Here is a 14,418-nt window from a genome sequence, read left to right as displayed (position 1 = left end):
GTAAATTAGGAATATGACTTCTTGAACATCAATAGTCCCATGATATTCACCAAAAACGTACACATTCCTAATTCACACTGATTTTTTCCTTGAGCTCAGTTAAATCTAACATTCTCATTAATGAGTTTTGACTGTTAAGCTGCTTAAGTTGGTGGATCTGTCTTTTTCTCTCCCCCAATGTTGGCGATCATTTCACATGTATCACAGTGTATAATGAGTAAAAATTAAAAAAGGACTAGCTGCATGGTTAATACAATAAGACAGTTAAAAACAAACTAAGGAATTAGTACACCAGATCTGTGATTTTAATAAATGAATATAAATGTTGAAGCACATATAAAGCAAAAGATGAAAACAAAATCATGTTATATTACAGCCCCCATAAAGCTAGTATCACTGAATACATCAAATACTTTTTTACAAGCCCATCATTTATACATTAGGTCAGCGTACAAAAACAGTGGATAACACAAGAGGATTTTCCTCCCAAGACAACTAAGAATTAAAAGAGAGGTCACAGTAAATAATTACAATCTGAGCATTTCCTATACTTTCGAAGTCTGTTGCTCATTATAACACAACTTTAAATTAGAACAAGCATAGACTGAGCTGATATTTTTCCAGACCCTCTGTGCACTGGTTGTATTGTGTTAGACTCTTGAACAAAAGTGACAGTGGGGTGGGGTTTACGCGTTGAGATATGGAATAAAAGGATTTGTTTTTGTTAAAAAAACCCAATTAAATAGCTATGATTCTAGCAAATCTATGTACATTTATTATTTGAGGATTTCTGCTGGGCATTCCTTGGTGAACAAACTTTGTTTGCAGTATTAAAACCACCATTTTGCCCAATTTATCAATGAGCTCAATGTAATAAATATTCTATATACTGCTTCACACATTGGGAAAGGAAATCCTATGTCCTGATGCTGTATTCTTTACACCCCTGTAACTTCCTTTGGCTATGTAAGAAATGTAGGCCCTATGCAGATAGCACATGAGAAAGTGTGAATGTAAAAATGTGTACTTACTGAGCAGTAATGCAAACAGGAGATACAAATGGCTTTACTAATACAGACTTTGGCATTTCAATCAAGTCTGGCCCTTGAGTTATTATTTAAGGTGTTTTTCATAGGTTCCACCATACCATACAAACCTAGTTCAAGTTTACCAGGCTAGCAGATAATGTTAAAGTTTGGGGTGTAAAAGTTACTGGATAACAATCCAAGATGTGGTAGAAAACAAAATAATTTTGCCATTAAATCGAGAAATAAAAATTCTGATAATGTAATTTACAAATTTAGTCTTTTGAAAAAACACTATTTGTAAGCACAAATTTTAAATGGGGATTGGACAGATCTGATCATCCATTTTAAAATGGATTAAAAAAATTTGGAATTTGCCCTGTTAAATTCTATAGAGATGAAAAAGGAAACACTACTAATAGCTACCACTAACACCTCAAAGAAACTTTGTCTTGCATTGGGAAAAATCTTGAGTATCTTTGTAGGGCCTTGATTCTATCATACTTACTCCACTAGTAGTGATAATGATTCTGCCACAAGCATAGCAGACTCAGGCCCTATATGATTATATAACACTGGCTTCATTAGGATTATTTTTACTTAAAAAAAAATACAAAACTCATGTTGTGTGTGTGATTGATATGGTTCAGTTATCAAAAATCTTGGTAGAAGGAAGAAAAAATGGCAAAGAGCTGTTGCCATTGAAAGGAGACAATCTCTCCTTACATTCTAGAGGGTCTATTTTTATTTTACTCCCCCAGAACTCCCACCTTCCATAACACAGATCCAAAATTCCAGAGTAAGGGAGAATTTGTTCCCTGGAGGCCACAAAATAGATATTTTGTTCCCATCCCACCTCTTTTTAAACAATAGAGATTATTAACTAATGTACTTTTCACCCATGGGTCTAAGAATATGCCTCCCTGAGGAATTTATAACGTGTTATGCCAGAATGTCAGCCCTCAGTCTACACAAAGAACAACTGTTTTCTCTACATTCCAGTATTTAGTGGTGTGGGCAGTTCAGATATATGCTCCTAGTGGTGCATGGGATGGCAGTAGTTGAAGAGAGACCACAAGAAAGGCAGCAGCAGAATAGCTCTTAAACACACAAAGCTGCACACTTGTTACAAAATTAATTCAAGCAATATAAACACAGCCCACAAAATACATTGTATTTCCTCCTGTAATTCACTCTAGGAAGCATCTTCTGCAATATCTTATGCAGCAAATCTGAAAAACGGCCTGAGATCTTTTGGGCTTTTTTTAAATGCTTTCAGGGTGCACTCATTCTTTTTCTACCATTCTATATAATTCAGCAGTTAATTTCTTTTGGTTTTAAGTACAAATGAGAGTATCAGACATCTAGATTTCCTCTTATTTATACACAAATATATGGAGCACAAACCTTTCCTGACACCCAAACTATTTAAGATGACTGTATGACAGTGTTTCGTGAAGCCTAAAATCAGCAATTGAAACAAAAGGCCGGGGAAGTGGAGTGGATTCCTAAAATATGTTTTTATTCATCAGCATTATTGTTTCTGGGAACAACAATAAAATGCTTTGGCACTAGAAGTCAGTGTTGCTAGTTCAAAAATTATCACTGACTTAGGAACTGGTATCTTGGCCAATGTGCTTACAGCTTAACTCTGTAAGGCAGCACTTTAAAACATTAAAAACACTTGTTTAAAAAAGCAGTTTTATTCATGGCTTAAAAATTGTTTGGACTCATGCAGGAAGCTTTGTTTTGCTCTGCAGGCACTGTTTGCTGTTGAGATTTTCCACTCCAATCATTCCTGCCCTTAATCTGACAGAGCACTGAAGATCAACCAAGATACAAGAGAGAAGGTACTTCATTGTCTTGTACATGACTACATACCTCTCAAGTTAAATAGATTCACAATGATTGGTAAATACAGGAATCTACAATTAGCACCCAACTTAGATCACTACCACCACCACTGAAAATTGATTGCATTTTTATTGCTACACAAAAAATACCTGCTTTATTTTTTCTGCATGCAGATTCTAATACTATTTTACATTGATCCCCGATCTATAAAGAGAATTAATATACTGGTTTGTAGAGAACTCAATGCTGTAATTACACATTAATAGCAAGAGTTGAAGCTAGCCAACCCCATTCAAGAATCCGTTTCAAATCACCATCAATATCAGGAGTGACTCATGCCTGTTGCAATGATGGAAAAGCTAAGGGATTCTAAGAAAAGAATTCCCCCCTCATCGAGACAATGACTGCTCACTGCACAAACAACATTGTAATGTTTTGCCCTTAAATGGAGCCTTTACATAGATGGGAAAATATTATAATCCCTCATTTACAGATGGAGGAACAGAGATGTTAAATGACTCACCTAATATCACCCAGAAAGTCAATGGTAGGTCCAGGAATAGAACCTGACTCCCAGTCCAGTGTCTGACACACTAGGCCATATTGCTAATGGAAATTAATGCAAGCTCTTACTGTACATGTAACATATCGCTTATAAGTATGTTTGATATCAAATCACAAATTTTTGAGTGGTTTTATTATGGTCTGAACTTCTCAAGCGTTCTGCACAACAAAATGGGATTACAGCTGTTTAGTTTATTAGATAATTTAACATGTCTGCTAGTAATAACCTGCTGTTGGGAGCATCACAAATTTTCATTGGGGGCAGTTTCTTATAATCCTCTTCCCTTAAAGTGAGTATTTTGTACTACATGGCACACAGGGATGAACTTCACTTCTTCAGCTACCCCCCAGTGTGATATTTTCTTAAAGCAAAGTACCCACTCTAGCTTACTGTAGCAAAAAACAGATCAAACGCAAATCAAGACATACTGATCTGTTACATTCATACAGCAACAGACTATGCAAACTTTAAGTTTAAGCTCAGAAACAACAGGTCAAGGAACCAAAGCTTTAAGGAAATATCAGCACCCTTATAAAACTGTATAGTAATCCTAGAATGGGCAGGAGTATACACTACTTTCTACATCTCTCAGCACCTCTGTTTCCTGCATGAGTGGGATGTTTTCTTATGCTAAATTTCATAATTGTTAACACTCAGAGGTCACAGAAGTTCTGGTATTCAATCCACAGATGGTTGAAGGTACAATTGTGATTTATTCCTCCCTCCCTTGCAATCAGGATCAAATAGCTTGACCATAGCAAGTTCATGTTTCAGGAGAATTTCTGACATGTTATCCCAACAGCAACCACATTCTCATGTCTTACAAAGCTGTGCTGATTTTACAATACAGGCTGGTGTGGCGGACTCCAACAAAAGAATCATTCATAGAGAAGAAAAAAGACCCATTTTCAAGTTCATCCCCCCTACTAGTGCAGAATTGTCATAAGATTGTCTGGTGCGTCTGTGCCTGTTAGTTTTGAGAAACATTTGAGATAAAATGGTCCCGAAAGAAAAACAAAAGCAGCCTGAAGCTTCCCCCTAAATTGTTCAATATACAGATAATACACCACTTATAAAATGTTCACAAGTCTCTCAGGAATGTCTCCAGAGCCACACCCTGATTTATAAATACTCTTGATTTCCAGACACTGGAAGAGTGGTTCTGCCTAGAAACTGATAAATGTGCTCTGTCGCAAGCTCATAACATTTTCTAGTGCTATGCTATTGTATTTCTTATTGAAGCCAAACATCGTATCAGACATATGTAATACCTTTCTGCTAGCTAAATCAACTCTTGCTCTCTGGTGGTTACCTAGTTCACCTTTCTTTTCTCCCACCCTTTCCTTTTTAATTTGTATTTTATGTTGCTGTAGCTGTTTTATTCCTCAGAGCTCACCTTGCCCGAGCCCCTCCTGGGAACTTGTTTTTCACCTCCAAAGAATCTGCCCAGCGAGTCAAGTAGACCCGAGTCTCTGTGCCTTGGAGATCCATGTCTAGCATGGTCTATGGTGCTTGCAGTTGCCATTTTTGATCCGTGCCGGAAAGAGGAGCGTTTCTGTGAAGCCATCAAATCCGAGTTCTCTGAAGTTGCAGCACTGTCCTCTTGAATGGTCTGTAGCTCGTCTGACTCTGAGGGCCGATCTTTGAAGGTGTTGTCCTCCCTTCCTGGGGCATCTCGGGAAAAGAGGCGGATCAAGTGGGGGCGACCAACTGTGTCAGCTGGGTTGGCCTCCTTCCAGGCATTCTTTGAGTCTGCTGTGCCCTTGGAGTCTGTCACCGCTGTGCTCTTAGTGGAGGTCCCATTGTTCTGGTTCACATCTGCCTCTCCTACAAACAACAAGAATGAGATATGAATACAGGCCTATGAAAAACAGAGCACTGGAACAATGCTGCTTTCTTTCACTTGCCTTGAGTTAGTTGTTTCATGCAAAATCCATAGAATATGTTCTCTCTCTCCAAATGCTTTTCAGAGAATTAATCTCTCACACATTTAACTTGCACTGGGACTACATGACTTCTTTTAGGTTTTAAAATTAGAATGCTGGTCAGGATGTTTATGATTAAAAGTGTTTGGAAATAGGTTAATAAAAATAGCTGAAGTGTGTTGTAAATGATTGCAATTATAGCCTATCAATTCACCTCAATGTTTATGTCGTAGGTGATAACTCTGCTTTATTATCAATGTCTCTAGTTGCCATCTCTGTACTTGCTGTAAGAGGTGAGAATTCTTTATATTGACCACTGTACATGACCATAAAAAGGCTTGGGCTGTATTTCCACTTCAACCCCTCTTTGCAGGATGTTACAATTTTTCTAACTCTAAGCTCAATGTTGTACAGGATGGAGCTCCCACTGGTCTATTAGAATTCTTTGAGCTACTTTTTTTTTTTTTTTTTTTTTTTAAATCTCTCTCCCTGATTTGTTCCCCAGTTTCTTCCAAATGTAAAAAGCACAAATTGAAGAGGGGATGGGGGAATGCAAACAGGTTTTCACTTCAGATAATCATATTGTCATCCACATAGTATAACTAATACAAGAGATAAGACTTACAGGTCTGCTTGTAAGAAACATCTTACCCTCCTTTTTCCTCTCACACACCCTCAGTGAAGGGCTCAGCCTGTTTAGTAACATGACAAACATTACACTCATGCCAACTTTTCTAAGTTGGGTTACATTCTAGTGGGCTCCAGTATGCTATTTGGAAGTCAGAGGGAATGTCTACACTGCACCTGGGAGATACGATTTTCAGCATGGGCAGGGTCACACTTGCTCAGCTTAAAGTTAGAGCCCTGATGGCACCTCGGGCTGGTTACCTGAGCCAAGCCATCCTGGCTGACCTTCCTGGGTCCAAGCTCCAGCAGTGCCATCATGTCCACACTGCTATTTTTAGTGCACTGGCTCAAGTCTATCTACCCAGGCTGGGACACTCAGCAGCTCCCACTTCCATTGAAAAAGTATGTGAGTTGGTGTAGACTATGTACTGCAAAATCAAGCTAATTTCCAATAAAGAGTAGTAAATTAGTAACTCGGGAGAGTTCTTCAGCAGTCAGTCACAGTTGGCTTTTTTTTTTATATAAAAATGCATGAAATAAATGAGTCTCCTGATTGATTGCAAAGAAACCTTATTATTAGAAGTGATTATTCATCTGGGATCAGGATGAGGAAATAGACTCAAGTCATTGACAAAACTTCCACTGACTTCAGTAGGATCAGGAATAACTGGGCATATGGTGTTTTTGATGTCTTGATTACCTCGTGAAATTCCACAATTTGATTTGGTAGTTGTTGCTCTGAGAAGGGATCTGGATCTGACTATGCCATGATGTGTGCTTTTTTTAAGTGCTTGCCCTGTGCTGATTCAATCCAGCACTTTAGTTTTTTACATGGCACTAAACTGCTGAAAAGAAGAGCATTCTGGGGTTATCTTTCTTTTAATAAAACTACTTTAATAGGGGTGGATTCAGAACAAGGCACAACTGATCATATTGCAAACGCTGGGCAATAAAATTCATCTGCTTGGAGTAATTTTATCTGAATGACAGAATTAATCTGCAAATACAGACCTACAACAAATTATAACCTGACCAGTATAAATTAGTAAATGAGCTACAGTTTAACTTCCTGGAGAAGGCTAATGTGTAAGGCATGCAATTTTGGCTATTACCTGAATTGAAAATATATCAACTAGCTAGAAAGGAAGTTCAGTTCTTCCCTCCGATTAAAAACAATTAAGAATTGTCTTCAGGGATAAAATTATATTTAAGCAGCGGCAATTATCAATTAAGGCTTTCTGAACTGAAAAAAGAAACCTGTTTATTTAAAATATTGCAGCTATGTTCTTTTGCTTTCTGTAATGTATTTAATTTAATTTATTTTTATGCTGAATATTCCCAGGGTACTTACACATTGGTGCCTTGAAGGATCAAAACTTTACCAGATTTTGTTAGTTTATCACCATAGCTTTCTTGATGGAATGAAGCAAAGATGCAGTGGTTTTGGGAGCAACAGAAACAACTAATTTTAATTATTTAACACTGGTTTAGATTCTATACCATCATACAAATTCAATTAAGGAGAAAAACAATAGTGATATTGTATTTAATTAAATGCATTAACAAAACAGCAGAGCATCTGCATACTAATACTTTTATAACAGTTGTGCTTTGTGTCACTGAATACAGTTATTTGTAAAAAACAAAGAAGGGCATTTGTGCCACAAAAGTAGTTTCTCTCAACACATAAGCAGTGAGCTATAAAGTGTAAATCTTTTCTGTATGCTTTTAGTTTAGCAATGAAAGCATGCATTTAATTTTTCCTTTACATTTTTACTGTGTTAAACCCCCATTTAATGTTCAGCAAAAATGTACAATGGAAAATATAGGGTCTATATTTGAGCGATATTAATCAACAGTAGCCATGAATTCCTTTTCCAAAGTCTGTGTATATGATAATATATATTAATGACATAGAGCTACTTACTAGGTATGATCTATGCAATTACTAATAAAACGTCTGCTAAACTGCATTTCAATATTGGTTTATTAGATCATTATAAGAAAGCTACAAGTTAAAAATTAAAGAAAAATATTCTATCATGAATTCAGCTGACTAACACTGATTTTCCTTTTTTTCCTTCAGGTGAGGGAAATGGTATGTGCCACTTACAGCAGTGAAAGAGAGAAGTTTTTCCTTGCTGCAGTAACTTAAGATATATTGTATAGGAAAAAAAGGAGCTTTATAAGCAAAAAAAAAAAAATACTAATTTTGGCTATAACTATGGCATGGAGCACTCCATAGACTTTATCCCAAGAATACTACAATACCTACTTTAAAGAAAATATTGGGCCAGACTGTGACAATGTGGCTGTGCAAGGGAGATGGGTGTATGGAGCCCTCTGCATCGCCCTGGTGGGCAACCACCCCAAAAGCAGTAGGAAGGAGGTGGAACTATCGTCCTGCACTTCTCAGCAAGGGCCAGTGGAGCTGGCCAGCGACTGTAGGAAATGCATTCTGAACATTCCTGAAAGGGTGTGCACCAATTGTGTCGACTCCCAAAATAAGGGGGAGAGAGCTGTAGGAATTCCAGTATGTACAGAAATGGAGGCAATTCCTGGAGCAATCCTGACTTGTAAAAATACAGCATTCAGGTACCCTCTATCTACAAACAAGCAGTACTGCCCCATCTTACCTTAAAGAGCTGAACTTGCTCATTCAATTTAGTTTCTTGTTTAACAACATTGAAAAGGAAAAAGTAGATTTGGAATAGACAAACAAATTTAAGCTGAGATATTTTCGAAAACTCTGTTGGCCTAATGCAGGAGTTCTCAAACTGGAGGTCGGGACCCTGCTTTGCATCCAGCATTTATAATGCTGTCACTAAAAATATCCATGACAAAATCTTAGCCTTAATCATGGGTAACTGATCATGAAATATTAATTACACTCAAAACAGGCATTGATCTGACATCTCCATTTCATTCCTAAGGAAGAGAATGATTTTTAGAATCCAAATGTTTTCCTATTGTATGGCTGAGTCTATTGTATGGCTGATTTAAGGGCTTGTCTGCACTGAAATGCTACAACTGCATGTGCACCACTGCAGCACTTCAATGTAGACACTACCTACACTTTTCAGAGTAGCAGCCGTGTTAGTCTGTATCCACAAAAAGAACAGGAGTACGTGTGGCACCTTAGAGACTAACACATTTATTTGAGCATAAGCTTTCATGGGCTACAGCCCACTTCAACGGATGCATAGAATGGAACACACAGAAAGAAGATATTTATACATCCAGAGAACATGAAAAGGTGGGAGCAGCCATACCAACTGTAAGAGGCCAATCAATTGAGATGAGCTATCAACAGCAGGAGGAAAAAAAACCCTTTGAAGTGATAATCGAGATGACCCATAGAAGGTGTGAGGATACTTTACACTAACTGAATCTATTTCCCCATGTTATGACTCAACCATTCCCAGTCTCTGTTTAGACCCAAGTTAATTGTATCTAATTTGCATAATAATTCAAGTTCAGCAGTCTCTCTTTGGAGTCTGTTTTTGAAGTTTTTTTGTTGCAAAATTGCCACCTTCAAGTCTGTCACTGAGTGGTTAGAGAGGTTGAAGTGTTATCCCACTGGTTTTTGAATGTTATGTTATGATTCCTGATGTCAGATTTGTGTCCATTTATTCTTTTGCATAGAGACTGTCCGGTTTGGCCAATGTATATGGCAGAGGGGCATTGCTGGCATATGATGGCATATATCACGTTGGTAGGATGTGCCCCTGATGGCGTGGCTGATGTGGTTAGGTCCTATGATGGTGTCACTTGAATAGATATGTGGACAGAGTTGGCATCGGGCTTTGTTACAAGGATAGGTTCCTGGGTTAGTGTTTATGTTGTATGGTATGCGGTTGCTGGTGAGTATTTGCTTCAGGTTGGGGGGGCTGTCTGTAAGCAAGGACTGGTCTGTCTCCCAAGATCTGTGAGAGTGAGGGATCATCTTTCAGGATAGGTTGTAGATCTTTGAGGACGTGCTGGAGAGATTTTAGTTGGGGGCTGAAGGTGATAGCTAGTGGCGTGTTATTTTCTTTGTTGGGCCTGTTCTGTAGTAGGTGACTTCTGGGTACACCTCTGGCTCTGTCAATCTGTTTTTTTCACTTCAGCAGGTAGGTATTGTAATTTTAAGAATGCTTGATAGAGATCTTGTAGGTGTTTGTCTCTGTCTGGGGGGTTGGAGCAAATGCGGTTGTATCTTAGAGCTTGGCTGTAGACAATGGATCACGTGGTGTGTCCTGGATGGAAGCTGGAGGCATGTAGGTAAGTATAGTGGTCGGTAGGTTTCCGGTACAGGGTGGTGTTTGTGACCATCGCTTATTAGTACAGTAGTGTCTAGGAAATGGACCACTTGTGTGGATTGGTCTCGGCTGAGGTTGATGGTGGGATGGAAATTGTTAAAATCATGGTGGAATTCCTTGAGAGCTTCTTTTCCATGGGTCCAGAGGATGAAGATGTCATCAATGTAGCGCAAGTAGAGTAGGGGCGTTAGAACAATGCTTCCTTAGCTCTCGTCCCCTAAGTCAGCCATAAAAGTGTTGGCATACTGTGGGGCTATGCGGGTACCCATAGCAGTGCCGCTGACTTGAAGGTATATATTGTCCCCAAATGTGAAATAGTTGTGGGTGAGGACAAAGTCAAAGTTCAGCCACTAGGTTTGCCGTGATATTATCGGGGATACTGTTCCTGATGGCTTGTAGTCCATCTTTGTGTGGAATGTTGGTGTAGAGGGCTTCTACATCCATAGTGGCCAGGATGGTGTTTTCTGGAAGATCACAGATGGATTGTAGTTTCCTCAGGAAGCCAGTGGTGTCTCGAAGATAGCTGGGAGTGTTCATAGCGTAGGGGCCTGAGGAGAGAGTCCACATAGCCAGACAATCCTGCTGTTAGAGTGCCAATGCTTGAGAGGATGGGGCGTTCAGGATTTCCAGGTTTATGGATCTTGGGTAGCAAATAGAATACACCTGGTCAGGGTTCTAGGCATGTGTCTGTACAGATCTGTTCCTGTGCTTTTTCAGGGAGTTTCTTGATCAGATAGTGTAGGTAGTAAGCTCTGATCCCACTGATGATTACCAAAAGAAACTACACTGACAGGAAAACCCCTCCCCCAAAAGCAGTGGGTCGATGGCACTATCTACACTGGGGGTTAGGTCAGTTTAATTATGTTGCTCAGGCTGGTGGATGCATAATTATAAATTTCACATTTGTTCTCTCAGTATCTAACATTTTTATGCCGATTTCTGAAACGACTTGAGAAACAGGGAAGTAATTTCTGCTTTTTCTATACGCTACTGGCATGAGGCAGCCTGATCTTGCAAACAGTGCTGAATGCAGCACATCAAACACCTTTGGCTTTTCAAAATTCCTATTTGGCCAGCTTAGAGTAGTCAAATTCTTCCAAAAAATTCAAAATTCTAATGAAAAGCATTGAAACTGAAAAAGTTTCTGCATTCTTCTAACTAGCTCTATGCCCAAGCATATCAGTAGTGCTAATGTCAAGGCAAGTTCTTCAAAGTATTTCTCCCTGCCAGCATCATCTCAAGCTCTTAGCCTGCTGTTCTTCACCTAACTGTTGACTTTGGCTAAGCACTAAAAGTGTGCTGTTTATTATATTTGACATAGAAAACACAGAGGTGGGGCCCACTGCATACCGCTAGGCTCACCAGCCCTTCATACAGATGTACTGATTAATAAGGGGGACATGACTGAGGCTTGTGAGATTATTAGGTAGGTGAGGGGGAACAATTGCATATGACACCCCTCAAGGCTGGGTGTGAAAGCAAGGGCCACAGCTGGTGCAAGCCACTTCTGTTCAGCACTGGAGCTTCTGTAAGATAAGTGATGAGCAGTGTTATCCAATTTCACAGATGTATCCAGCAAGATGATTGTAGATTATTTTTCTCTTATCTGTGGACAGTCATAGGTCATCCCTCAGCATAACAAGGGATCTCTTGTGCCTTTTTGCTAGAGCCCTCTTCTTGGAGATGGCACAGAACAACCTACTCTAGCCCGAGCATTTGCCATACAGCAGGAGCACTCCCACTGCTACGGTCCAGAAAGGGTGCACCACAACCTACTTTACAGCAGGCAAAGTCCCACATCCTCCTCTTCTGAATGGTCTGAACTGGTAGAGGTCCCTGTACTCAAAAAAGCTGCATTGTGCATGGTCCCTTGTGCCTACTGACAAGGAAGGACAATGCACAATCCAGCCTCTACTTTGCACTACTATTGCAATACGAATCACAGGAGAATTAACTGACCATTTTTGAAACAGTGGTTTTGTCTAAATACCTCAATCATGAATAAGATTTTCAGGGAGGGGGAAGAATTAGATTTGCATCATTACATTCCCGCTGCAAAACTTGATTCATCCTCACCATGCCTATGCAAAGCAAAAAAATAAGGCTCAAGCTTGATGTCACAGTTACAGTCTGAGGATAATTTGCCAACAAGTATTTACCTGACATGTAATTACTGGCTTGTCAAATGGTTGAAAATCATTTTTTAAAAGCACTCCGCTTTGGAATGGATTGCATGCAGTATAATTACACACAGAACAGTTGGTCAAAGTTCTATAAACATAATGCTGAGTTAACGGGTTTAGCCATTACATGGACAGTGCCAATGTGTCTCCACAGTAGCCAAATCATCATCATACCCATATGAATTTGTATTATGCCAATGCTGGAGTCTTGGTCAAGAGGGTACTTTCATTATCAGCCCATTTTTGTCAGGTGCTTATTGCTTTTGGAAAAACATTCTTACCTCAAGGTGAAATTTTGGGATTAAAATTATAATTAGCCAATTTTGAACTATCCAAGCCTACAAAATAAACGGTTCAAGTGCTTTTTGTTTTACACTTGGATAACTCAATATCTGCTTTCATCTAGAATTTTAAACACTCAGTTTACTTCAAGGACTAACTGATGAAAAATCTTTGAAAAACTGATGTTCAGTTTTAGAAATATAATTTTGCCTATACCATTCTTGATATTCTACCACTTTTTAGCAATGTACTATATATATCTGTCTTTGCTTGTGTTTATCTAATTTTATCCCCAAAAATCAATTTCTGTAAGCTCCAATACAATATTATTGCTACATGCAAGTTGTTGGTTCTGAATCTATTTTTCAAGACTGCACACTTGAAGAAAATTCAGTCATCAGCCATATCCTCTGCTATCTATGATGACTTCCTGTACAATGACAAATCAAGTTAAAGGTTTCAGTCCTTATCTTCAAGTTGCTCTATGCCCTGGGCCCAGAACATCTAAAAGATTACCTAAAACTTTGGTATGAAGATCCGGGTCAACAGCTCTGCTCTTTCTACAATAAACAGGCTTGGAAGGATTAGATTTTTGTCAGTAAACATTGATTTCATTGTACATACACAGAAGTATATATACTTCCATTGATAATGGCTGAGTTCAAGTAGCATTTTTCTCATTTTAAATTTCAGTTTGATTTGAAGATATGTACTTTGTATATTTTGACATATGATGTTGACAATTTGTATTAATGTTTATAAAGCTTTAACTTTTTGAATTTCAGTGTCTGTCGTTAAATAATTATCTCCCTTCTCCCAAAGTTTCCATGCTTTAAGTCAATAAAAATTGAAAAAGTGCTTTAAAATAAACATCAATATTATAAAAAAAATAAAACCTCAATTCTGCTGTGCCTAAGAGTAAAAGTAAAGCTTGTCTGGGCAGGAGACAGAGGTCCCAGGTGCCAGTCTCAGATTGCCAAACAAACTCCCACAGGATCCTTATAAGGACCATCAGAAACTTCATCACCTTCTGCTCCAGGCACACTCCTCGTGCTCATGTGTGCACTGACAAGGAAGGACAATGTACATTTAAACAAAAAATAGTGATAAAAAAAACCCTATTCAAACACTACACTGCACACACAATTCTCCTCAAGGGAGAGGATGAGAAAGAACAAACCATGTAAGACAGACAAATACTAGTGACTTTACTTAATGTACTTGTGGAAGGTTATGAGGGTGGCGCAGGGTCCAGAGGCATGGGGGTCGCCTGAAGCCGGTAGCGCTCGGGCAGCTCGGTGCTTACGGAGTCAGGGAGCACAGCAGGCCCCGGCGCCCGCTCTAAGGTAAGCCAGGGAGTATTTTTCCCAGACATGTTCGGCATTTTGGAAATTCCCCCGGACGGGGGTTTGATTACTGAAAAACCGGACGTATGGTAACCCTACCCAAAAAACAATGTGGTAATGTAAAATGCCAATAAACATAGAAGTGCTCTCTGTGGCATCTCAGTGCCTAACAAGTTCATAGCTTACTCTAGAGGCAGCAGTGTCCAGTGGGACCTTCTGGATTTTGCTTGTCTCTTAGAAAAAATTACAGAGGAACACTCTTTTCCCATTCACCCCCACATTGAAAAAGCAGGAGCTGCCCACACTCTGA

The 14,418-nt window shown here is 39.0% G+C and overlaps 2 protein-coding genes across 25 annotated transcripts in view; one reads left to right on the top strand and one right to left on the bottom strand.

Annotated features, from left to right (window-relative positions):
* ZNF236 (zinc finger protein 236) overlaps positions 1 to 13,541 on the top strand; it is a 251,431-nt gene extending 237,890 nt beyond the window's left edge. For 14 of the 16 annotated variants that reach the window (XM_065585139.1, XM_065585137.1, XM_065585143.1 and 11 more), the window contains one exon: positions 2,786 to 13,541. The gene's annotated coding sequence lies outside the window, so the exon portion shown is untranslated. The remainder of the gene's footprint in view (positions 1 to 2,785) is intronic. The other 2 variants (XM_065585136.1, XM_065585133.1) reach the window with 1 other exon arrangement.
* MBP (myelin basic protein) overlaps positions 1 to 14,418 on the bottom strand; it is a 190,367-nt gene that overhangs the window by 31,370 nt on the left and 144,579 nt on the right. For all 9 annotated transcript variants that reach the window (XM_042860443.2, XM_005281451.5, XM_042860446.2 and 6 more), the window contains one exon: positions 4,841 to 5,271. In XM_042860443.2, coding sequence (XP_042716377.1) covers positions 4,841 to 5,271 — 431 coding nt within the window. The remainder of the gene's footprint in view (positions 1 to 4,840; positions 5,272 to 14,418) is intronic.

Source organism: Chrysemys picta, chromosome 2 (genome assembly GCF_011386835.1).
Source record: "Chrysemys picta bellii isolate R12L10 chromosome 2, ASM1138683v2, whole genome shotgun sequence".
Lineage (NCBI taxonomy): Eukaryota > Metazoa > Chordata > Testudines > Emydidae > Chrysemys > Chrysemys picta.
This window is presented reverse-complemented; position numbering and strand designations above follow the sequence as displayed.